This window comes from Scyliorhinus torazame, chromosome 10, assembly GCF_047496885.1.
Source record: "Scyliorhinus torazame isolate Kashiwa2021f chromosome 10, sScyTor2.1, whole genome shotgun sequence".
In the NCBI taxonomy this organism is placed as follows: Eukaryota; Metazoa; Chordata; class Chondrichthyes; order Carcharhiniformes; family Scyliorhinidae; genus Scyliorhinus; species Scyliorhinus torazame.
Window position 1 is genome coordinate 42218674 of NC_092716.1, and position 26469 is coordinate 42245142.

The window sequence follows — 26469 nt, forward strand, 5'->3', positions numbered from 1 at the left end:
GTGCTACACAGCAGTGAGCCAATTGAACTTTGGCCTTCGAATGAATACTTGCTGCCGCTTGCCAAGTTTTCTTTTCCCTGACCATTTTCTCTCCAGTTAGCACTGGCCTGGATTTTGCAATGATAATGACGGTGAAACTGTTAGCATTAACCTTCATTGCTCCACTGAAACTGCCGCAAGTGTCGAACAGGGAAATCCAGAAGTTGCTGAATATGAATCTATGCTTCTCCAGAGGGTGCGCTGGTGACTGCAGCCAATGGGAAATATAGGAGTTGATGATAACTTCCATTCTTAGAGGAAGATATGAAATAGGAACAGGAGTAGATCATTCGGCCCCATGAGCCAGCACCGCCATTCAACTAAATTATGACTGATCTTCTACCCCATGCCATTTTCCTGCACTATCCCTATGCACCTTGACACCTTTAATGTGTTGAAATCTATCAATCTCAGTCGAATATACTCACTAGCTCAGCCTCCACAGTTCTGGGGTAGAGAACTCCAAAGATTCACCTCCCTCTAAGTGAAGAAATTCCTCCTTATTTCAGTCTAAATGGCCTGCCCCTTATTCAGAGACAGTGTCCCTGGTTCTAGAACCCCTAGCCAGGGTAAATATCTTTCCTGTATCTACCCTGCCAAACCCTGTAAAAACTTTGTAAGTTTCAATGAGATCACCACTCATTCTTTGAAACTCTAGAGGGTACAGTCGCAGCTTTTTCAATCTGTCCTCAGAGGACAATCCCATCATCCCAGGGTTCAGTCTGGTGAATCTATGGAAAGTATGTCCTTCCTGAGGTAAGGAGACCAAAACTGTACATAATACTCCAGAAATGGTCTCACCAAGGCTGTATAAATTGTGGCAAGACGGTTTACTCCCGTACTCAAATCTGCTTGCAATAAGGCCAACAGACTATTTGCCTTCCTAATTGTTTGCAATGGTAATGACTGAAACTGTAAGCATTCACCTTCATTACTTCATTGAAAATGTCACAGTTTCTGGAGTCTGCATGTGTAGAACCGGGAAATCCAGAAGTTGCAGAATGTGATTCTACCCTTCCCCAGAGGATGCGCTGGTGACTGCAGCCAATGGGAAACCTAGGAGTTGACCATACCTGTTGCATGTTAGCGGTCATTGATTCAAGAACAAGGGCACCCAGGTGCCTTTGGACAGCAACACTTCCCAGTCTCTCACCATTTAAGAAATGCTCTGCATTTTTGTTCCCTGTTTTCCATATCCTTTAACCAATTCTCAATCCGTGCCAGTGTATTACCCCCAATCTCATGTGCTTCTAATTTTGTTTACTAACCTTGTAGGACCTTATCTAAAGCCTTCTGAAAATCTAAATACACCACATTCACTGGTTTTCCTTTTCTACTCTGGACGTTCATCCTCAAAAAGCTCTTAACAGGTTTGTCAAACATGGCTTCCCTTGGATTCTGCCCAACCGTACCTTAGTAATTTAGTAATTGGGGACTCTATAGTCAGGGGCACAGATAGGAGATTTTGTGGGAGCGTGAGAGACTCACGTTTGGTATGTTGCCTCCCAGGTGCAAGGGTACGTGATGTCTCGGATCGTGTTTTCCGGGTCCTTAGGGGGGAGGGGGAGCAGCCCCAAGTCGTGGTCCACATTGGCACTAACGACATAGGTAGGAAAGGGGACAAGGATGTCAGGCAGGCTTTCAGGGAGCTAGGATGGAAGCTCAGAACTAGAACAAAGAGAGTTGTTATCTCTGGGTTGTTGCCCGTGCCACGTGATAGTGAGATGAGGAATAGGGAGAAAGAGCATTTAAACACGTGGCTACAGGGATGGTGCAGGCGGGAGGGATTCAGATTTCTGGATAACTGGGGCTCTTTCTGGGGAAGGTGGGACCTCTACAGACAGGATGGTCTACATCTGAACCTGAGGGGCACAAATATCCTGGGGGGGAGATTTGTTAGTGCTCTTTGGGGGGGTTTAAACTAATGCAGCAGGGGCATGGGAACCTGGATTGTAGTTTTAGGGTAAGGGAGAATGAGAGTATAGAGGTCAGGAGCACAGATTTGACGTCGCAGGAGGGGGCCAGTGTTCAGGTAGGTGGTTTGAAGTGTGTCTACTTCAATGCCAGGAGTATACGAAACAAGGTAGGGGAACTGGCAGCATGGGTTGGTACCTGGGACTTCGATGTTGTGGCCATTTCGGAGACATGGATCGAGCAGGGACAGGAATGGATGTTGCAGGTTCCGGGGTTTAGGTGTTTTAGTAAGCTCAGAGAAGGAGGCAAAAGAGGGGGAGGTGTGGCGCTGCTAGTCAAGAGCAGTATTACGGTGGCGGAGAGGATGCTAGATGGGGACTCTTCTTCCGAGGTAGTATGGGCTGAAGTTAGAAACAGGAAAGGAGAGGTCACCCTGTTGGGAGTTTTTTATAGGCCTCCTAATAGTTCTAGGGATGTAGAGGAAAGGATGGCGAAGATGATTCTGGATAAGAGCGAAAGTAACAGGGTAGTTATTATGGGAGACTTTAACTTTCCAAATATTGACTGAAAAAGATATAGTTCGAGTACAATAGATGGGTCGTTTTTTGTACAGTGTGTGCAGGAGGGTTTCCTGAAACAATATGTTGACAGGCCAACAAGAGGCGAGGCCACGTTGGATTTGGTTTTGGGTAATGAACCAGGCCAGGTGTTGGATTTGGAGGTAGGAGAGCACTTTGGGGACAGTGACCACAATTCGGTGACGTTTACGTTAATGATGGAAAGGGATAAGCATACACCGCAGGGCAAGAGTTATAGCTGGGGGAAGGGCAATTATGATGCCATTAGACGTGACTTGGGGGGGATAAGGTGGAGAGGTAGGCTGCAAGTGTTGGGCACACTGGATAAGTGGGGCTTGTTCAAGGATCAGCTACTGCGTGTTCTTGATAAGTATGTACCGGTCAGGCAGGGAGGAAGGCGTCGAGCGAGGGAACCGTGGTTTACCAAGGAAGTGGAATCCCTTGTTAAGAGGAAGAAGGAGGCCTATGTGAAGATGAGGTGTGAAGTTTCAGTTGGGGCGATGGATAGTTACAAGGTAGCGAGGAAGGATCTAAAGAGAGAGCTAAGACGAGCAAGGAGGGGACATGAGAAGTATTTGGCAGGAAGGATCAAGGAAAACCCAAAGCTTTCTATAGGTATGTCAGGAATAAGCGAATGACTAGGGAAAGAGTAGGACCAGTCAAGGACAGGGATGGGAAATTGTGTGTGGAGTCTGAAGAGATAGGCGAGATACTAAATGAATATTTTTCGTCAGTATTCACTCAGGAAAAAGATAATGTTGTGGAGGAGAATGCTGAGCCCCAGGCTAATAGAATAGATGGCATTGAGGTACGTAGGGAAGAGGTGTTGGCAATTCCGGACAGGCTTAAAATAGATAAGTCCCTGGGACCTGATGGGATTTATCCTAGGATTCTCTGGGAGGCCAGGGAAGAGATTGCTGGACCTTTGGCTTTGATTTTTATGTCATCATTGGCTACAGGAATAGTGCCAGAGGACTGGAGGACAGCAAATGTGGTCCCTTTGTTCAAAAAGGGGAGCAGAGACAACCCCGGCAACTATAGACCAGTGAGCCTCACGTCTGTAGTGGGTAAAGTCTTGGAGGGGATTATAAGAGACAAGATTTATAATCATCTAGATAGGAATAATATGATCAGGGATAGTCAGCATGGCTTTGTGAAGGGTAGGTCATGCCTCACAAACCTTATTGAGTTCTTTGAGAAGGTGACTGAACAGGTAGATGAGGGTAGAGCAGTTGATGTGGTGTATATGGATTTCAGCAAAGCGTTTGATAAGGTTCCGCACGGTAGGCTATTGCAGAAAATACGGAGGCTGGGGATTGAGGGTGATTTAGAGATGTGGATCAGAAATTGGCTAGCTGAAAGAAGACAGAGGGTGGTGGTTGATGGGAAATGTTCAGAATGGAGTACAGTCACAAGTGGAGTACCACAAGGATCTGTTCTGGGGCCGTTGCTGTTTGTCATTTTTATCAATGACCTAGAGGAAGGCGCAGAAGGGTGGGTGAGTAAATTTGCAGACGATACTAAAGTCGGTGGTGTTGTCGATAGTGTGGAAGGATGTAGCAGGTTACAGAGGGATATAGATAAGCTGCAGAGCTGGGCTGAGAAGTGGCAAATGGAGTTTAATGTAGAGAAGTGTGAGGTGATTCACTTTGGAAGGAATAACAGGAATGCGGAATATTTGGCTAATGGTAAAGTTCTTGAAAGTGTGGATGAGCAGAGGGATCTAGGTGTCCATGTACATAGATCCCTGAAAGTTGCCACCCAGGTTGATAGGGTTGTGAAGAAGGCCTATGGAGTGTTGGCCTTTATTGGTAGAGGGATTGAGTTCCGGAGTCGGGAGGTCATGTTGCAGCTGTACAGAACTCTGGTACGGCCGCATTTGGAGTATTGCGTACAGTTCTGGTCACCGCATTATAGGAAGGACGTGGAGGCTTTGGAGCGGGTGCAGAGGAGATTTACCAGGATGTTGCCTGGTATGGAGGGAAAATCTTATGAGGAAAGGCTGATGGACTTGAGGTTGTTTTCGTTGGAGAGAAGAAGGTTAAGAGGAGACTTAATAGAGGCATACAAAATGATCAGGGGGTTGGATAGGGTGGACAGTGAGAGCCTTCTCCTGCGGATGGAAATGGCTGGCACGAGGGGACATAGCTTTAAACTGAGGGGTAATAGATATAGGACAGAGGTCAGAGGTAGCTTCTTTATGCAAAGAGTAGTGAGACCGTGGAATGCCCTGCCTGCTACAGCAGTCAACTCGCCAACATTGAGGGCATTTAAAAGTTTATTGGATAAACATATGGATGATAATGGCATAGTGTAGGTTAGATGGCTTTTGTTTTGGTGCAACATCGTGGGCCGAAGGGCCTGTACTGCGCTGTATTGTTCTATGTTCTATGTTCTATAATCAAAAGATGCGAGTAAGGTATCCTTATTTGGTTTTTAAATTTATGACTTGCATATCTTTAAACAATCTCCAAGCAGTTTCTACTTCTTTACGCCAGACTGCAGAAATAATTATATCTCCGTAATTCCTCGGTGATGGGTTATCATTTTTTAAATTGAATCTAAAAGCATCACAGTCTCTCTCCAATGACCGGTCTTACTAAAACCACTGATGAAGAGGCTCAATATCAGCTCAGCACGATACCTTCACCGAGAATGAATGGGTGCTATTCAACAATAACACTCTCCAAGTTACTAGCCCTTCGGGACTTTACCGCAGTTCACATTTACCGCATTGCAGAGGCCTTGGAAGTGGCAACAGGTTGGGCGCTTCCCCTGACGTCAGGACTACCACGGGAACGGCACGACCCTCCTGACACCTGCCCGCGACCCACCCGCGGATCGCGACCCACACTTTAAAAAACCTTGAGCTAAATTGTTCTTTTGTAGCTACAACACAGGCATCTTCCCGGAAATGTGGAAAATTGTCCGTGTGTGGCTTGACCAGAAAAAATATTCAGTTACATACTCAGCCACGAGACAACAAATATGGTGCCATCAAGTGGGACATCCTCAACAATGACCTGCTTCAGATGCTAGGTTTGGGTGTCCTCAGGATCTTCTGACTCCAGACTTCATTCTAGCATTGTTTCAAACAAGGACAAAAGGGCTCAATTACAGAAGCGAGCAGGCGGTTGACTACTCAAAGCAATACTTGACCGAGTTTGGTACTAAGCCAAACAAAATGTAAGTCAATGGGAGTCGAGCAGAAAGCTGGAGTCATACCTGGCACAAAGGAAGATATTTGTGGTGGTTGAAGGTCCTTCATCTCAGTAATAGGACATCACTGCAGGAGTTCCTCAAGGCCCAACAATCTTCAGCTGCTTCATCAATGTTTTTCCCTCCATCATAAGGCCAGAAGTGAGGATTTCCACTGATTAATGTACAATGTTCAGCACTATTCCCAATTCTTCACATACTGAAGCAGTCTGTGCCCACATGCAACAAGACTTAGCCAAGTGCCATAGTGCCAGGCAATGACCATCTCCATGAAGAGAGAATTTAACCATCTCATCTCCGTTGGTATTCAATGCCATTCCCATTGGTGAATCCCCTATAAACTGTTTGAGCCATATAAATACTGTGACTACAGGAGCAGTGGTATTGCTACTGGACTATTAATCCAGAGATGCATGGTAATGCTGTGGGGGTAGTTGGTGGAATTTGAATTCAATAAAAATCTGGAATTAAAACTCTAATGACGGCCATGAAACCATTGCCAGTTGTTGTAAAATCCCATCAGGTCCACTAATGTACTTTAGAGAAGGAAACCTGGTCTGGCCTACATGTGATTGTAGGCCCACAGCATGTGGTTGACTCTTAAATGCTCTCGGGGATGGGTAATAAATGCTGGCCCAGTCAGTGAGGCCCACATCCCATGAACGAATATAGAAAAAAGGTCAGAGAACTCTGAGGTGACTAACTCAGCACTTGACTCCCTGAAGCCTGCCCACTATCTATAAGACATGAGGGAAGAGTGTGATAGTATGCTGTCTACTGGCCTAGATAAGTGCAGGTCCAACAACACTCAAGACAAAGCAGTCTACTTGATCAGCACCCTATCCACCACATTAAACATTCACTCCCTCCAATACTGATGCACCAGCCACCAGATGTAATACAACAACCAACTGAGGAGAAGGAGAAACCAGTCAGGGAAGAGGATTCTGAGAAAGAGGATATATGGTTAGAATAGTAATTGAGAATGGAAAGGGGTGTGAAGAGGCACAGGGAGATTTAAAATGTAGGCAGAGAACGAGCAGGCAGTGGATGGAACAACAATCCATTCATTGCAATAGGAAGCATGAACAGTTTAGCAACCCAGACCTTATTTCCATGTCGCGAGTGATCTGTGTTCCCTGAACAGTGGAGTGATCCCATTCCATTTGAGATGGTTTAATCCGAGATTGACAAGGAGATAATCCAGGGTTAGGAACGTGCCCATGGCGGGTAGTGAATCAGGCTGGATGTCTGGTGACATCTTGCGAAGCTCTAGTTTAATGCTGCCCTGCCATCCCCCTCTGGGCTGCAAAAGCCCCTGTCTTTGATTCTCAATATTCCTCATCACAGAAGCTTCGAGTCCAGTTGTAGCATCTCAACAGCTGACCAGCTAAGATCAGTTAACATCCTAACAGAAGTTAAATCTGGATTCATAGAATCCTTGAATCCCTACAGTGCAGAAGGAGGCCATATGGTCTGTCGAGTCTGCGCCGATCCTCTGAAAGAGCACTCTGCCCAGGCGCGCCCCCTCCCCCGCCGCAACCCCCTGAACGTTTGGACACTAAGGGGCAATTTAGCATGGCCAATCCACCTAATTTGCACATCTTTGAACTCTGGGAGGAAACCAGAGCACCCGGAGGAAACCCACAGATACAGGGAGAACGTGCAAACTTCACACAGGCAGTCACCCAAGGTCGGAATTGAACCCAGGTGCCTGGTGCTGTGAGGTAGTAGTGCTAGCCACTGTGCTGCCCAGATTGTTTGAATCTGTGTCATTTAGTGCATTTCTGTGAAGAAATAGTACTTGCTTTTTGTATCCACAGTTCCTCAGATGGAAATCTTTAGTTTCAGCTGGGCAGTTGGCATCTAGTTGAGGTGAAGTGTTTCCATGCAGGGAGAGACATAATTAAAGAGTGAGTCACTCTTGGCTGCTCATAAGCACCTCTCAGGCCTGGTTATGGAGTGGTATGGACAGATCCTGGCAACAGAGCACCTGTTTTGTCTTGTTGGCTGCAAATTGCTGCTTAGGACCTGCCTAGAGAACATTTTACCAGTTCCATATGGAAACAGCTCACTAACCATCTTTCCACAAATGCTGATTCATTAGCTCCTGTCAGTAGCTGCATTGGATTTCAAAATGTCACCTACTTTTGTTTTAATTTTTCTATTGCCACATAGGAATGAGCTTATTGAGACATGCACAATATCCGTTAGCACCTTGAGGGCACCCATTTATATCTATCTTGTTGATTTGAACAGCCATTTTCACAGATTCAGTATCTGTAAATGTTAGTTTGCCGCTGCCATCAGTTAGTGAAGAAACAACTTCATTCAATGCATTAGATACACATGAACAATTACTTTCACGGGTGTGAGTGTTGCTGACTAAGCCAGCATTTATTGCTCATCCCTAATTGCCGTTGAGAAGGTGGTGGTGAGCTGCTTCCCTGGACCACTGCGGTCTATGTGGTGTAGGTAAACCCGCAGTGCTGCTGGGGAGGAAGTTCCAGGATTTTGACCCAGTGACAGTGAAGGAATGATGATATATTTCCAAATCAGGATGGGTGTGCGGCTTGGAGGAAAGGCACATCTGAGCTAGCACACTTTTGTTTTATATGTTAAATTGTACATACTGCCTATGTGTCCATGTTTGAAATAGATGCTTGTGATCAAAACCTAATAGTCAGTTTTCAAATGGGAATGTATGCTTTTCAATAGTGCCACCTAGTGCCGCTTTCTCAAAATAATCACTGATATCTTCTTTTCCTTTCTCCTTTCATGGGATATGGGTGCTTCTGGCAAAGCCTACATTTGGTGCCCATCCTTAATTAACCTTGAACTGAATATTTCTGAGGCCACTTAAGAGTCGACCATATTGCTGTGGGTCTGGAGTTACCTGTAGTTTAGACCAAGTGAGGACGGCAGATTTCCTTCCCTAAAGGACATTAGTGAACCTGATGGGTTTTTACGACCATTGATGATAGTTGTCATGGTCACCATTACGGAGACTAATTTTATATTCCAGATTTGTTAATTGAATTTAAATTCCACCAGCTGCCAGGGTGGGATTTGAACCTGAAACATTTGCATGGCCCTCCTGATAATCCAATGACATTACCACTACGTCATTACCTTTCCTGTGAAAATATTTGGATTCCAGGTCCACAAAATCTTTGCTTGCCCTTATCTTCTGAACAAGTTCAGACAGAAAAATGGCTAAACGGTGAAAGTGATAAGACAGCAAAGTATCAAAAGCATTTAGAACATGAGTGAATCTTGAACAATTTATAATTGTTATGTATTTCATGACAGAGATTATAGTCTTGATTTAATTTCCTTGTGTCCATTGTTGCCTCATAGTCTTATGTTTTATATATATACATATATATATAAATATATATATATGTATATGTATAGTTGAGTTTTTATATATGTCATATAATATATATAGTGGAGTTTAAAGGGGAGGTTTATACCATTTTAGCTTCATTTTTGTGTGTTGGCTGTTGATGTTAGACAAATATTCATGGTTAGTACATTCTCCATAAATGATGCACATTATGCAATTAAATATTATGGGATGTTTTTGAATTATGGTCAACAGTTCATAATTGGGAAATAATATATTATGATATCTGTAAAATGGCTATTCCTTTCTGGGAAAATTTAAGTTATTTTTCAGTGTAGGTTTACACTTTCAACCTCTTGTAATGTGCTGGACGGGGCTTGCTTTGAAAGAATTCCAGTTGCATACAGTACTGCAAAGCCTTAATAGAGCCACATCTAATTCATAAAATGCTTATGAAGGAGAGTCCTCACTCCCTGCGACCTGGATTGGACTGTTCCTTAACCATCTTTAGGCAATTTGTCATGAGATTGGGTTTAATGAGGAACCAGCTTTAGTGCATTTAACATACTGCTTTAATCATTGTGTCCTCTTATCAGCTTGCTTGACATTAGGAAGCAGCAGAATAGGCTTTTCACTGGACCACGATTTAGGCTAAAACCATCAAAATCAGTTATTAATCCGTAAATGGATAAGTAAACAATAGAAATGTATTTACAATAGGCTACTAATTTCAAATAATGAGTGTCGCCGGTTGGGGAGGAGCAGGTAGCTTTGGATCAATAATTCTCGAAGCTTTCCACCACTGGGACTTTCCTCGCCTTGTGCCAAGGACAGTTGTGGATGAATTGGTGCTGCTTGATTGGTGTATTTAGAAAGATCTCCATTATCATTGTATCATGCTACTACTGGGATGCTAAAGACAAACCAGATTAACCTGATTGTTATTTTCATTCAGCAATTCTTCTGCTTCTAGTGATCTCTCCACGATTGCAAACTGGACTGGGAACAGGGTCCTGATCTATGAACTTCACATGCTGCCTTTTATTACTTACTGTGCATTGATGATTTCAAACCGATCCATTTTATGAGACAAACTGAAAAGTATATTTTTTTTAATGATTAGGGGGAAGGAAATCTAAATGTGGGTCTCTTAACGAGTCATCAAATGCCCTGATTTACCACAATGAAAACATGCAGATTTCTTCACATTTCTTTTATCTTTGAGATTATCATTCTAATTTTTAATTTTTTTTATACATTTGGAATACCCAATTCTTTTTTTCCAATTAAGGGGCAATTTAAAGTGGCTAATTCACCTACCCTGCACATCTTTTTGGGTTGCGGGGGGTGAAATCCACACAGACTGGGAGAATGTGCAAACTCCACACAGACAGTGACCCGGGGTCGGGATCGAATCCGAGATTATCATTCTTATCAGCTGTATTAGCCTCAGCCTTTCCCTTAAAGCCAGAAACTTCTCCAAATTGTTTTTTCCTGACAGTCTGTAATCAGAATTGATACACCTCTGGAGCCAGTTCATATGCGTAAAGTACTGCATTTTTACTGTCTCATAATTCAAAGATCGCCCTTCCGAAAGACTTGGATAAATATCCATTGGCTTACCCACCAAAACACGTCAAAATAAGAGTCCATGTTTCATGGTCACCCCCTTATTGTCACTTTCACCAATTACTTATTAAAAATTGGAAGATTAACCACTTAGTCTGAGTACTGTTTCAAAGATTCATATATGGGCTGAGATTTCTTAGGCCATCTGTTTATCTCGGGAAAGGTGGTCCGTTCAGATATCCTCCAACTGTCCTACGATTGCAGACTCCCCATTGAACATAGGCACCTCTAGTGTCTTAAGTGCAGCCACCTCGTGCCAGAGCTTCCTCGTTCTAAATTTCTTTAACTCTGGAGTCTTGCATCTAAAATTCTCTCTCTCTCTCTCCTCAGCCAAGCTATACCAGAAGTACCACTCACTGTTAGAAGTCTTTGGTTAACAAGAGTTTTAAACTCTTTTCGCTATCACGCAAAATTTCAACTGAACTATGCTGGGGACAGATGTTTTCTCTTCTGTAATCAACTTGGTCAAAATCTAAAACAAAATTGCGTGATCACAGCACCACTCCCATAATTAACTTATATTGACTTTGTTTTCTGTATTGTTGACCTCACAAGCACCTGGTCACATGATCAGTTACTGCCGCTCAGCTGAAGCACTGTTTTTGGAGTGGCGGAATATAAAGTTTTCCCTTCTATAATTATTTAACATGTCTAAGTTTGTCACCAATTTTCTCAGAATCTGGTATTTAATACTCATGTGAGGACAAATTACTGCAGACTGAAGCCATTACTTTGGTCCTCTTCATGAAATATTTTCTAAAACAACTGACTTCACCCCTCTCCCTATCAAGTCTTATGCCAAACCAGTCTGTTTGTGCCCTTGGTGTTATATTTGACCCTGAATTGAGCTTCCAACCACATATCCACCTGACCTCAAAGACCCCTATTTCCACCTCTATAATATTACCTATCTTCACCTGTGTCTCTGCACATCAGCTGCTGCAAACCTCATCCATATCTTCGTTACCTCTAGAATGGCTACTTAATGCATTGCTGGCACTTCCACGTTCTGCCATTCATTGGTGCCCATACCTTCAGCTGCCAAGGCCTTCAACTCTGAAGTTCCCTCCCTGAGCCTCTCCACCTCTTTATTTTTTCCCTCTTTCAGGATGCACCACAAAGCATTCGGTAAATGTCCTAATGTCTCTTATCCCTAATAACCGGTTTAGCTCAGTTGGCTGGACAGCTGGTTTGTGATGCAGGACAAGATCAACAGCACGTGTTCAATTCCCGTACCAGCTGAGGTTATTCACGAAGGTCCCATCTTCGCAACCTTGCCACTCGCCTGAGGTGTGGTGATGCTCAGGTTAAATCACCACCAGTCAGCTCTCCCCCCTCAAAGGGGAAAGCAGCCTATGGACATCTGGGACTATGGCAACTTTACTTGCTAATATCTCTTTATATGACTTCATATAAAAACAAGTTATTATGCGATGCCTTTTAAACTTTTACAAATACATTATTTGTGGTGTATTCTATCTCTAGATTGGCAGCTGTTTAATTTATAACATCTGATCAGTTATGTTACAGTATAATTTATATCCTTTTGCTTTCAGATTATTTGGCCTAAAGGATATTATTCACTCAAACTGCAGCAATCCTCATGAGCTTATCCTCAATGTGGACCATGCATGGCCTGCCTATGCAAATCCTGCAATCCTACTCCTACTTTATTACACTATAGCATCACTCTTGAAGCTGAAGAAAAAAGCACCTGGACAGACAGTAAGTGTAAATTGATTGGTGGTATACTAACATCATGCTTTGGTGGTCAAGCAATAGGAGCTGAATCTGAATGTTTGACCTGTCCATGCTGAGTTAGCAGGGTAGTTTGCGATAGTGGGGGGTGGTCATGTTGCAGTAGTGGGGGAGTGGCGGCTGACAGGTAACTTCAGCTCTCCGGGTGATATTAGGTTATGCCAACTGGGCATCAGAGTAATGGAGCTGACATTCCTGAAACGGCATTTTGAAACACAGATTTTATGCCAGTTGTACAACCAGTGGTCAGTAACAGCCATACTTTTGTCACGCTGATATTGGGAGGACCACCCCTCATCAGCAAAGCGATGGGAGGTGTGATCGGCAGTTGCTATGAAGCAGCAATTACAGAACAATATCCTGCGCACTGATGCTCAGCATTGGTTCCGTCAGGCCATTCGGCTTCTAACCTCATTACAGCCATGGTCCAAACATGGGGAAGAAACCTCAAACCAAGAAGGGAAGTGAGAGTGACTGCCTTTAACATCAAGACAGCATTTGACCGTGTGTAGTATCAAGGAGCCCTGACAAAACTGAAGGCAATGAGAATCGGGTGGCAAGCTCTGCACTGGTTGTTGTCATAACTAGCACAAAGGAAGGGGATAATTCAGTCTCCGGACTGCAGGAGGGTCCTGGGCCCAGTCATCTTCAGCTGCTTCATCAGGACCTTCCTTCCAGCATTAGGTCGGAAGTAGGGATGTTCACTGATAGTTGCAAAATGTTCAGCACCATTTGCAACTCCTTAGATACTGAAGCAGTCCATGAACATATATAGCAAGACTTGGATAATATCCAGGCTTGGGCTGACAAATGGCAAGTAACATTCGCACCACACAAGTGCCAGACAATGATAATTTCCAACAACAGAGAATCTAACCATCACCTCGATGGCATTACCATCGCATGAATCCCCCACTATCAATATCCTGGGGGGTTACCATTTTCCAGAAACTGAACTGGACCAGCTACATAGATACTGTGACTATATGAGCAGGTCAGAGGCTGCAAATTCTGCAGCGAGTAATTTATCTCCTGACTCCCCAAAGCCTGTCCACCATCCATGAGGCACAAGTCAGGAGTGGGATGGAATATTCTCCACTTAGCTGAATGAGTGGAGCTCCAGTAAAATCGAAAAGCTTGACACTATTCAGCTTGATAGCTAGCTTGATCAATATCCCATCCACCGTCTTAAATATTCACTGCCTCCACCACTGACGCACATTGGCAGCAGTGTGTTGTATACAAGATGCACTGCAGCAATTCGCAAACGTTCCTTCAGCAGTTCCTTCCAAAGCCACGGCTTTACCTCCAAGAAGGACAAAAGCATAGGAACACCAGCGGCTGCAAGTCCCACTTCAGTTATCACACCATCCTGACTTGGAAACATAACTCCGTTCCTTCACTGCCACTGGGTCAAAATCCTGGAACTTCCTAATAACTCTGCGGCTGTGCCAACACCACATGGCCTGCAGCGGTTCAGGAAGGTTGACCATTACGTTTTCATGGGCAATTAAGGATGGGCAATAAATGTCAGCCTTGCCAGTGATGGCCAAACTCCATGTAAGACTGAAAAAGAATGCTTCATTGCTGTCAGCAGCTGTAGACAGGTGCTAGGCTTGAGTACCTGTTTTCATTGTTGGTTTTATTACTGAGGAAAAGTTGCAGGTCAGTGATGAGAAAGCAAGTCCTCGGCAGCACGATAAGCACATTTTTATTTTCTATTTTTATTTCATCACCGGCTGCGCTCCAAGAACCCAGAGTAAAACCACCTTCTGAGACTGTTCATGTTCCTTGAACGAACGCTCATTGACTTCAATATTTCTGCCTCTTGTGCTGCAATGTATTGGGCCATAACCACTTTGCTTCTAGTGATTAATGACAGTGGAATGTCTCAACCGCCTCTTATTAATTTTCCTCTCGCATGAATGGGATCTGTGGCCTTGATGCAACATGCTTTTTTAATGGTCTCTTTATATCGCTGCACCACACCCTGAAGAAGCAGACTTTGTTTGTTTGTGTGTGTATCAGTCTGTTATATTCTTGTGAAGATTTGTGCCTGCAGAAATAGTAGTGGACGTTTTTAGAACACACAGCGGCAACAGGGCAAAGATAGATGCAAAATAACCAAAAAGGTTCTCCCTTGAACTGCCGCCCACACCCTCTCCGTAACCAGTAAACAGGATTAAACTCACGAAATTCATGAGAAGATATTCCAGGAACAAAAAAAACAGCCCTTCAGATCAACAACCATATTGTTCTCAAAAAAAATAAAACAAGCCTTTTTTTGCTCATCATCCTGTGATGCTGGGAAATGCATTCCTATTCGGAGAGGAAAGGGTGAAGGAATGTCTGACAAGGACCGCAAAGCATTCATCATGTAATTGCTGGACACCCACAGAAAATGGGAGCGTCGCTGCTGTTGTGTTCTTTATATTCCATTTTGTCTGTCTTTCATTCAGTTGAATCCTGGGTCAAACAAAGTTCAAATTGATTTTTAAAATTTCTAAGCGATGCCAAAGATCAGTTAGAGGGTTACAGATGCACGTTTGCCCACTTAAACAGAAGCCAAGTGCTGGGAATCTGAAATAAAAACAGAAAATGCAGGAAATGCTCCGCACAAGTCCGGCGAACACCTGTGCAGAGGGAAACAGTTAACGTGTCAGGACTGTGGTCTTTCATCAGAACAGGGAAAAGTTGGAAATGTAATAGGTGTTTAGCAAGTGAAGAAGGGAGGGTGGGAAGAATAAGTAAATGGAAGGTCAGTAATGCTCATTTCAAGTTGTTTTACTTGCTGACTTCTGGCAATCATCTCCCGTGGCCTTTTGATAACTGCTCCACAATTTCATCTGCGGACTGGTCGATCTTGTGTGGGGGATGGTGGGGCTGAGGAAAAGAAGCTCAATTAAGGAGGAACATTCCTGTCAGTTGAAATGTTACCTTGAATCTCCAATCTGAGCAGAAAGAGTGGAGTTTCAGGAAACGTTGGAAGGACCGATACCTGTTGTTAGAAGTGAAAGTGGCAACTCCACTGTCCAGTCACAATACTGTCATTTAAATTAGCCCCCCATTCCCCTCTGGAGGTCATCCTTTCTGTGCCTGAAATCACACAGGTAAAAAAGGAGGGTGGAAACAGTGGCTCGTCATTGTAATATGGCTTCCCACAAACGCTCTGCAAGCCCCAACACCTTAATTGTTTGCCTGCACTGTACCTGTCAATTAAAATCAGCCATACGCACTCCATTGAACGAAAATGGAGGCATTTGCTACCTATTAACTCTCCCTTCCACATTCAGCTAATAGTATACATTCAGTCTTAGGCTTGGTAAATAATATGGTGATGATCATATTATATGTACATTTTCATCTTGCCAGAAGGATGGAGCACTGAAGAATGGGGAAGAAGTTGAACTGACAGATCTGGAACCTTGGGCAGCGAAGCAGGATGAATCGGAAGATGAAGCTAAAGTGAGTAATATTCAGCAAACATTTGGTTAAAATATTTCCAAATATAAATCACACATAGGTTAGGTTGCTTAGAGTGCCATCTACTGGCTAACATCAGATGTTGATGGCCACTCCAAGAAGGTGAAAGGTCGATACTGGAATTTTCCGGTGTTTTTTTTCCCTGACCAGTTTCTGGACTGTACTCTGTGCTCAATCATTGTATTCTGAGGAGGCCCAATAAATTAATTTCTATAAAATGAGGAAAAAGTTGGGATTTTTGAAACTTTAGCCGAAAGCAAGATCCAGGGTCGATAAACTGGCCATGGTCATGTCCAGTGAAAGCCCGATGCTTGTATATTTAACAAAAAGTAGAAACATCTATTGTGACCAAATGAGTAAGAAGCATTGATAATATTTTTTGAGAGTTGAGTTGAAATTCCCTCAATGCTATACACAGTTTAGATGTGGACAATTTTGGTGACTTGAAGGTGGCTGGGAGCATCCTCTGGCTTTTTTGCAAAATCAAAACACTGCAGATGCGGATGAAAATCCATTGATCTGAAACGTTAACTGTGTTTCATTCTCCACATTTCCTACGCTTTCTGTTCATATCTCGGATTTATGTAATTTTATTTTTTCCCTCACCGAAGGTAAATATGACACATCTGTACTTGGCCTCTCCTTTCACTCCATGGCTGAGGTTCAGAGCACCATATGTGTGAAACATGGTCACTGGTGTACATCTTGCTAGTTAATGCTATGCTGTGCGCTTACTCTGGAATGCTGCAGTACAATGGTACGAGACTTCATTGATTATCAACCTCCTACACTTTATGGTGTTTTTTTAGCCAATGCTGCAACTCGTCAATGGCGAACAAGATGAAGGAGACAATTGCACATTACATATAATTAGTGGATCGGGCCAACCAGATGCAGCTGAATCGCGTAAGTTGGAATTTGACAGAAGACGCTACAAATGATGAAATGACTGCTGTGGCCACTTAGCACATTAGTAAAAAAACATTGGGCAAAAGTAGTGGCCACTTTGTTTTGAGCTATAAAATATATTTTTTAAAGAGTTTATTATAGATATAAATATGCACTACTGCACGTAAGAGGGAAATTAGGTGGTGTATGCATTCCTTGAATGTGGTGTAAATAACTAAGGGTGCAGTCAACATGGGTCTCAGTGTAACAGGCGTTTGTCATACCAAGGGGTCATGTTTGAATTTTAACTGAATGGGGAAGCTTTTTGATCTCAACAGAAGACTCCATAGAAGTACCCTTGGAAGTCCAGTTTCAACATGCAGAGTCCAAAGCCTGCAGGTGTGGGGAATCATTGTGCAGCAAGCAGAGATGCCATTTTGAAAGCCTGCAAGCTCTTAAGGCTGTAACCACACTTGAAACATCTTTAACACGGATCACAATTCTACACTTCTGACTCCGCTTGGACACAGCCAAGGCTCAGATCAGTCACAAAAATTGGGGTCTTTAGAGGAATTTTTTTTTAAACTTACAGCATCACTTCTGGTTTAAATAAAAAGTCAGGAGTACAGAAAGGAAACACACTTCTTTACTAGATGGGGCCAAAGGCCAATTACAGATGACATCGTTGCATGACAGGATATCAATGAGTCATCCACCAAATTTGATGCCATTCTAAAATCCATTGACATTTATTTAGCTTGCAATCTAACAGAATGTTGGAGAGAGTTAGATTCAATAAGGGAGTCCACCTGCCTGGGGAGCCTGTCGATTCCTTCATAAGTGATCCCTGTGGAATCACAGAGATGTGCGAATATGGAGATTTGAACTCCGAGCTCATCAGAAACAGAATAGTGCTGGGTGCTGCAGACGATTCATTCTCTGAACTACTACGACTACAAGCTAAAGTTGGTCTAAACCGAGACAAGGCAATCTGGATAGCCTGGCTGCCTGAGCTACGCGAGCAGCAGCGGAAAATCCGAGCAACATGAGGCAGAAGCTGAACCTCAGACCAGCCTATCATGTCACAAAGACCATCCGAGGCATAGAAAGCAATTCCTCAGATGCCCACCAGAACAACCTTGCTTGTGATACGGTGCAAGGCACTCAGATAGGAGAGGTCAGTGTTATGTGAGGATAGCCCAATGCTTCCACTGTAACAGAACGGAAACTGCAGGTCAAAATGCCATCACTGCACAGACTTCCCAAAAGTAATGCACGAGGTTGAGACTGAAAACTCAGAAGACACACAGCTATGTTCCTTGGGTAAGGTCAAAGATTGTGGTTTTTCATTCTGGGATGTCGAGATCCTGGTAAACGGTCATCTAACAAAATTTTAAATTAGATTCAGGGACCAGCATGACAATCCTGTCAGACATGGAACCACGACGCAAAGACCGCTGGCTTTGAAAAATGGACACTCCACTTTACCGGATGGGGAGGGGGAAATGGCCTACTCCTCCCATTTTCTATGTTTCAAACTAGCAAGCTACAACTATAAGGGATGCGGAACCTGGTACCAGTCTCTTCCCATCAACAACAAAAACGCCATCTGGCACAGGAATGCTCTTCCTCAGCCTTAGAAGGCTTTGAAACAGCTCACACGAACAAAGAAAAAGCAGCACCATGGAGTCGAATACCAGGTTCATCCAACCCGCAAGAAACAGTGACCGTGGATCAACGCAACAGCCAAACTGACAAAATACGGTTCAACATAAAGCAATGGAAGTAACAGATAAATGCAAACGCAAATACCAGTCCAACCTCCAAGCCAACAACAAGAACCAGAACCAACAGATTCTACTGCCCCTCCAACAGAATGGCAAACGAGATGTGGAAGTGTTATAAGACCTCCAGACCACCTGAACTTCTAACTTTAAGCACCAGAGGTGAGCAAGTAATGGGGTAATGAGAGTGCTGTAATAATGCTAATACAGTCATAGCAATAATGTTGGAACAACATTAAGGTTGTAACAATAAGGTAAATGCATAAAACAATATATGACATGGAGTAAACTAGAGTAGCTCCGTAACCATGGGTCAAGAATTTGGGAGTATTCGCGTCTGGCTGTCACGTAGTATGCTGATGTTATCTGTGAAGGTATCCCAACTTAGGACACCGGTTTGTGAGGATGTATAGTTTTATTTTGTTTTGGTGTGAGTAGACAAGTGAAATCCCAGTGAGAATAAACAGCCCAGTCATTGTGTAACAATTATTAAAGATTATTTATTCAAGTAAAGAAAAAGACAAATACACACAAACGGAACAACTGTACACTCACGCAATTAAGACTTGTTTGCTGTAAACTTGGCCTTCAGGCTTGGTGGCTGGAAACTGCCTGTCCGCTTTCTGAGACTGCTAGATAATAATAATGATAATATTTATTGACGCAAGTAGGCTTACATTAACACTGCAATGAAGTTACTGCGAAAAAACCCTAGTCGCCACATTCCAGCGCCTGTTCGGGTACAGAGAGGGAGAATTCATAATGTCCAAATTACTTAATAGCACGTCTTTCGGGACTTGGAACAGGCGCCGGAATGTGGCGACTCGGGGCGTTTCACAGTAACTTCATTTGAAGCCTACTTGTGACAATAAGCGCTTTTCATTTCATTCACTTGTGGGAGGAAACTGGAGCACCCGAAGGAAACCCATGCAGACACAGGGAGAACGTGCCGACTCCGCATAGACAGTGACCCAAGCCGGGAATCGAACCTGGGACCCTGCCGCTGTGAAGCAACAATGCTAACCACTGTGCTACCAATGCCACCCATGGTAATTGCCTCTCCTGGCTTCCCAAGGTCTGAGCAATTAAACCTTTGTTGTTCTTTGATTATGCTTTCTGTGTGTAAGCTGTCTGCCCCTATCAACGTCCTTGACTATACATTAACATATGTATATCTCAGCGGCCTTCCCGATCATCTATAATCGGTTTCTCCTCTAAGCTATTCACACTTGATTATTATCTAAATTGTCATTCTAAACTCATTACCGGGAGAGATGCATACCAATTGAGGCCCTTTGAATACTGTCTACTGCTGTCTCCAGGCAGATTCATAATACTGGCACATACAAGATTAATGTCGGGTGAGTACAGTACCACCCCCACAGTGATGTAAGAAGGCACGTGAGCCAGACCTAGGGTCAATATGATGTTGAACTGGGATATGTTAAGACTTAAACATGGAGATATCACTTTTCCTGTACCCTTTGTTGTATATAAGTGTGTAATTACAAGTAATTAAAAATGACCTGTTAACATACAGAAGACTACGAAGACTTCTTTAACAGATACGTTTTGTAACCAACATCATTCCAACACCTTCAAGCTCTTTAACTCTGCATACAAAAGTATTCTGCTACTCAATATCAGCAAGACCAAAATCTTCCTCCAACCCTCCCCTGCAAAAGCACCTACATCTCCAGCTATTGTAATTGATGGAGAGACTTTAAAAACCATTGAACTCATACTTTGGCAGCTGCCTTTCTCAAAAGGCCACCATTAAAGAGATCCAGCACAGTTAGCTGTGAGATCTCCATAAGAAGACAAAGCTTTAATCTATAATGCTAATGGTGTCACCACCCTTCTAAATGGCAGTGAGGCTTGGGTCAGCAAAGGGCACCTCCAGGTACTGGAGTATTTTCACCAGCGTGGTCTCTGCAGGATACTCAAAGGGAAAGACCAGTGGACAAACTCCAGCATCCTCGTCGTCAAAGCCAGTCCCTCCAGCATTGCAATCGGGAACATGCAAAATCAGCCCTCTTGATCTGGACATTGCATCCACACGCCACATAATTGTTGATCCTCTTTTCACATCTTGAGGCACCCTATCTCAAGGACAGAGGGAAAAGGTTTAAGGATACTCTGCAGGTCTCATTGAAGAGGACACTTTAACATCAGTACAAGGAAGGAACTAGCCACAAACTGTGCCATATGGCTGCCTTTCATCTAACAAGCCACAAGCTGGAAACTGATCACATAAACTCTGCGGTGGAGAAGTGACAAAAGTGGAGGGAGAGAGAACCCTGGTTCGAGAATCCCCCCACCACCGTCCACCCACCCACCCCAATTTCCAAGTGCATCTCTTGACCTCTCCGTTCAAAGAACTGTGGCTCCAGGATGGGCCTGCTGTGTCACCTGAGCACACACAAATCACAAAGACTGGCTGATGGCATTCTTGTTTCAAGGGACTGTCAACAATGACGAGGTATGTTAGTAGACTTGGTACTTTAGATGGTCAGTCGTTATGGGACAGCAATCAACTGCATAGATTGAACATGTGTCCATATGTTTAATGCAACATATGCATGCATATCTTATGACAGTTTAAGAACAAATATTTTATACTACTTCTATATTTATAACTCAAATATGCCGGGAAATAGGGTTCTGTTGGGAAGCAGAGAAAGAGGAGAGAAAGCCAATTGTGAGAGAAAGCGAGCTGCTGTAGCCTTGACAAAAATATTTATTTTCATGTCTTGGACTGTGAACCTGGGCACAGTACAGATGATGTTCTCATGAACCAGATGGTGGCTGGTTTAACCTCCGACCAGAGTTCTAGGTCTCAGTGTATCCAGGTCTCAGTGTAAACAATGTAAAATGGTTAGTCCTGCATTTTGAATAGAAATTCATTGTTTAGTTTTTATGCTAATGTGGTTCATACGACCAATGAATGAAAGTAACTGTTTTAAAAGGATTCCCTGGGTTTTCTCACAACATACGGATTTGCCCAGACTGGATTCTTTTATTAGGGTTAATTAGTCCAAAAGTCGAGTTTTAGGCTCCCTTGCAGAGGCTCTGAGGAAAGTCTATGTTACCTCCATGGATTCTTGATCAACACCCCATCCAGCACCTTAAACATTCAATCTGCAGACCACTAACACACAATGGCTGCAGTGCGCACCGTGTACAAGTTGGACTTCTGCACCAGCTTTTCCTAAACCTGGCAGCTTCTGCTACCCAGGAGTGGGGCACTAGGTACATGGAAACACCACCACCTCCAGGTTGCAGACTATCCTGACGTGGAAATATACCACAGTTCCTTAACTGTTGCTGGGTCAAAATCCTGGAACTCCTTCCCAACAGCATTGTGGATGTACCTTGATCACATGGACTACAGCAGTTTGAGGCCAGCTCACCATCAAGAGCAATTAAGGATTGGCAATAAATGCTGTCCTTAGCAACAATATCCACATCCCAAGAAAGAATTAAAAAAAAAAAAAAGAATTCAGATGCCACTATATAGTTCTTCAATGCCTTCAGTCATTTGAGGCTAAGCTAGATTTAGAGAGAAATATATCTGTGACATGGTAACTACACTATGCGCATCTGTTTGGCTAATATTGCTGATGGTCCCAGTGACAGCTTGGAATTGGCCCATGGCATTGCAATTCAATGTGTTGGATGATGAAGTCCATATGGTGGAGGTAAACTGCAGGGCCACTCAAAGCATATCCCTTAAATCTGCGTTTTATTTTGGAAAACAAACTTTCTATATACTGTTACTCAAGTCAAAATCAAATTAATCAATCCTGAGGGTAGAGTGGAATTTTCCGCCACTCATTTTCCTTCTTGAAAGATAGGGGGATTCCAACAGAAAATGAATAGGATAGAAGGCAGATCGCAAGGTTATCAGTAACGCAACAGTAAATTTGAACAGTAGCTGTAAATCCAGAGCCCAGCCTCTGTAAATTTTGTTTTTGCTGCTGAGATTTTGCCTGATAGTCCCAGAGTTGAGTTTAATACCAGCATGATTTATACCAGCCGAATCATAAAGCAGGCTGACCTATTGGAAAATTGGATGTATGTTGTCATCACATTCGTGCCGCACATTCCAGTTACAAAATGGGATGGGCAATTGAAAAAATAAAAAAAAATGAGTAGAAATCTGGAGTGATGGATCTCGGTCCACTTCCTGGTGCAACTCCAGCAATTAGTACCACAGGATCGGCTGGACAGCAAAAGAACCTCGAGGCATTGCTTCATTGAGAGTTGTACTCAGTCCTCCAGGTATTATAGCAACTTAAAGTGTTGTCCTGGTGGCAATGAGTCATATTAGCAACCAGGTGTAAATCTCCAAATTGGCAGTCACCTAGCGTAACTAAATGGCTGCCTTCTTCCAGGGGATACCATCGGGGATATGATGGGAGCCCCAATGTCGCTTGTTGGAATGAACAGTGGAGCTTTATAAAATGAATATTTATAACTCATTTTCAAAAAATTGGACGTGATTCCAAAATAAATATTATCCAGGCGGTCACGATTTTTTGCAGTGATATTTTTCCGCTATGTAAATGCCGCCACTAAAATGCTTCACATAGAAAAATAGCCGCTGCGGGTACAGTGGCTTGCGTTAAACTCTTGCTATGGTATATAAGCACACATTTTGTTGTGATTATTAGCTGATTATTTAAATTTTCTGTTTTTAGTATTTAATTTGTGTAATTCAATATTGTTAAACTTGGACTTATTTGCTGGAGTTGACGCAATGAACTTTGGTACATTTGTTTCTGTGTGATCAGTTGGTTGGAATGGTAATTAGCTCCTGGGAAATTATGGGCATATTTGGGTTGGATTGCTGCCTGTTCACTTTGTGATGTATTATACTTAAAGCTAGCAAGGTACAGTTGAATAAACAAGACCTTTTTGGTAACAAATAAAAGATTTACAGGATTGAGTTGCCAACCTGTTGGAATTAATACTGATTGACAACAATAAACTACAAATGTCAACTCTCCCAGGAATGAGGGCTGACTGTGGGTTTGAAATTAATTTCCGCCACTTTCGTCTATAATTTGTCTGAATTGTCTATGGTAGTATGGTTTAACTAAATTATGATTTAAACAGCAAACAGCTCACCTAATTGTTTCTCTTGTTCCGCTGCAGTAAATCTCACCGCCACATCTAAACTAAGAAAGTCTCAATCACCGCTGCGTGACCTGGGACATTTGGTCATGCAGCAAAGCTATATCTGTGCACTCATTGTAATGATGGTAAGTGCAGCATGGTCTTTCCTGCCATTTTGACTGTAATATTGTTGCATTACCAATGCATAGACAAAACATTCAATGTCCAACGTTAAGATAATCTAGGAGTAAGGGGTGGAGTGGGTTAGGATGGAGGAGGAATCTTGTAAGGGGTCTAGTTTGAGGGCTAATGGGGACAGCAGCATTGCCAATGGCTCCAAGTAGGTATTCAGGGAGCCCAGTGGTGCAGTTCATGGTGAAGATATGGAATCAGTTAAGGAGGCATTTAAGGGTGGAAGGGATGTCGGTGTTAACGCCGCTGTCCGAGGATCATGGGTTTGAGCCGGGGTATGGATAGTGTATACAGGAGGTGGAGGGAAGTGGGGCTGGTCTGTATTTAGAGGAAGGGTTTGACCGTCTGGAGGAACTAAGGGAGAAGGTAGAGCTGCCGAGGGGGAGTGAATTCAGGTATCTGCAGGTCAGGGACTTTGCGCGAAAGGTCTGGAGGGGGTTCCCTAGGTTGCTGAGATACACCCTGCTGGAGCGACTGCTGCTCTCGGATGTGGAAGGAGAGGGAAGAATTGGGGATATGTACACGTGACTGGGAGAGCAGGGAGACGAGTGGATGGTGAAGATCAAGGAGAAATGGGAAGCGTAGTTGGGAGGGGAGATCAATTGGGGGGTATGGAGTGAGGCACCTTGTAGGGTAAACGGGACCTCCTCATGTGCAAGGATGAGTTGAAGGTGGTGCCCAGGGCGCATATGACTCGGCCGAGAATGAGTGGGTCCTTTCAGGAGGTAGCAGATGAGTGTGAGAGGTGTGGGCGGGGGCCAGCGAATCATGCGCACATGTTTTGGGGTTGTGAAAAATTGGGAAGATTCTGGGCAGGAGTGTTCGCGGTCTGATGCAGTATCAATTACCACAAAGACGAGAGTAGTGGAATAATCGAGGCTTTATTGAGCAAAGATGTTGTGCCTCCTGTAGCTGCCACCAGAATGGCTACAGCACCGGCGAGCACACACATTTATACACCGCCTACTGGGCGGAGCCAGCAGGCAGGGATTTACCCAGGTACCTCTATTATATGGGCAGTGCCGTAATACATGTAATACAACTAGTGGTGACTACCACACGGTCTTAGCCAGGATAGTGGAGGAGGGAGTGGACCCGGACCCTTTGGTGGCGATATTTGGGGTTTCAGAGAAGCCGGAGCTCATGGAGAGGAGGAAGGCCAATGTCGTGGACTTCGCCTCTATGATTGCACGGCGACAAATTTTACTGGTGTGGCATTCGGCATTTCCACCGGGTGTAGCGGCTTGGTTGGGTGACCTGTATGACGTCCTGCAGTTAGAGAAGATAAAGTATGAGTTAAGGGGCTCTGCAGGTGGGTTTGGGAAAAGGTGGGAAATATTTGTGACCGTGTTTGAGGAGCTGTTCGTCGCGCGCGCGCTGGGGGGCGGGGGGCGGAATCTGAATGGACTGTATAGTTGATTGCTGGGAATTATGTTTCCCGGGTTGTTTATTTGCTGTAACCTGTTTTGATACATGTTTGTAATAAAATACATTTATTAAAAATAAGATAATCTAAGAGTATCAGATTCCATACTCCTCCTCTTCTCCTCACATTGGCATGCTGCTTTTCACCCCTCCATTCTCGGACATCTTGATGACCCTTCACCCCTGCCCCCACTGCTCGCCCAATTCCCTACTGCCTGGATGTATGGCTGCACTCGAGATTAAGCAGCCACCTCACCAGCTCTCATTAGGGCTTACAAACCGTTTACTGTTTACCATCAATATCTCTTTCAACAGCTCAGCTGGGCTTTCCTCAAAAGCACTTTAAACAGATGTAAAGAAAACTGTGGAAATCCCAGATGCATTGTTTAGCTTTTGCATTCTAATCACATTGGATATGGAAAGCTTTAATGGTTCAATTTTTCAAATCAGTGCAAATGGAAAGAACGGCAAAACTGGCAATGTGATTGTAAAATATTCCAATACAAAATGTTCTTTGCATTTGTGCAGCAATTTTCAAAACTGCAATTCCAGTTTGTTTAATTATTTTTAAATTATGTTTCTGACATCTAAAAGAAAAACAACCTTTGAATTTCAAATTACTCTTGATGTAAAAAGTCAGCCACTTCAGTGAAATGGGGGTGTAAATTTACCAACAGTCTCCCATTCATCAGCTTCCTGTAGCTGTGAGTTGACTATTTAAGTGGTTGAGAGCATGAATGTATTACTCAGCATTCTCTGATTAGCTGGCTTTCTGACTTGGCAGTTCACAAAATTCTGTATTAACAGATTTACCTGTTGAGTGATTCTATATTATATACAAATGCATATGCACGAGCCTAAGGCATTAATGTCAAAATTAGGTAGCACCCTCCCAACCCACAATTATTACTATCTAGAAGGACAAGAACAGCAGATACATGGGGACGCCACCAGCTGCCAGTTCTCCTCCAAATCACTCACCATCCTGACTTGGAAATATATCGCCTTTCCAAAGAACAAAGAAAAGTACAGCACGGGAACAGGCCCTTCGGCCCTCCAAGCCTGTGCCGATCATGATGCCCGAACTTTT

General features: G+C 43.6%; 1 protein-coding gene across 4 annotated transcripts in view; it reads left to right on the forward strand.

Moving 5' to 3' along the window:
- piezo1 (piezo type mechanosensitive ion channel component 1 (Er blood group)) overlaps window positions 1–26469 on the forward strand; it is a 423492-nt gene that overhangs the window by 199382 nt on the left and 197641 nt on the right. For all 4 annotated transcript variants that reach the window (XM_072518003.1, XM_072518005.1, XM_072518006.1 and 1 more), the window contains exons 8-11: window positions 12285–12453; window positions 15859–15951; window positions 16779–16875; window positions 23802–23908. In XM_072518003.1, coding sequence (XP_072374104.1) covers window positions 12285–12453; window positions 15859–15951; window positions 16779–16875; window positions 23802–23908 — 466 coding nt within the window. The remainder of the gene's footprint in view (window positions 1–12284; window positions 12454–15858; window positions 15952–16778; window positions 16876–23801; window positions 23909–26469) is intronic.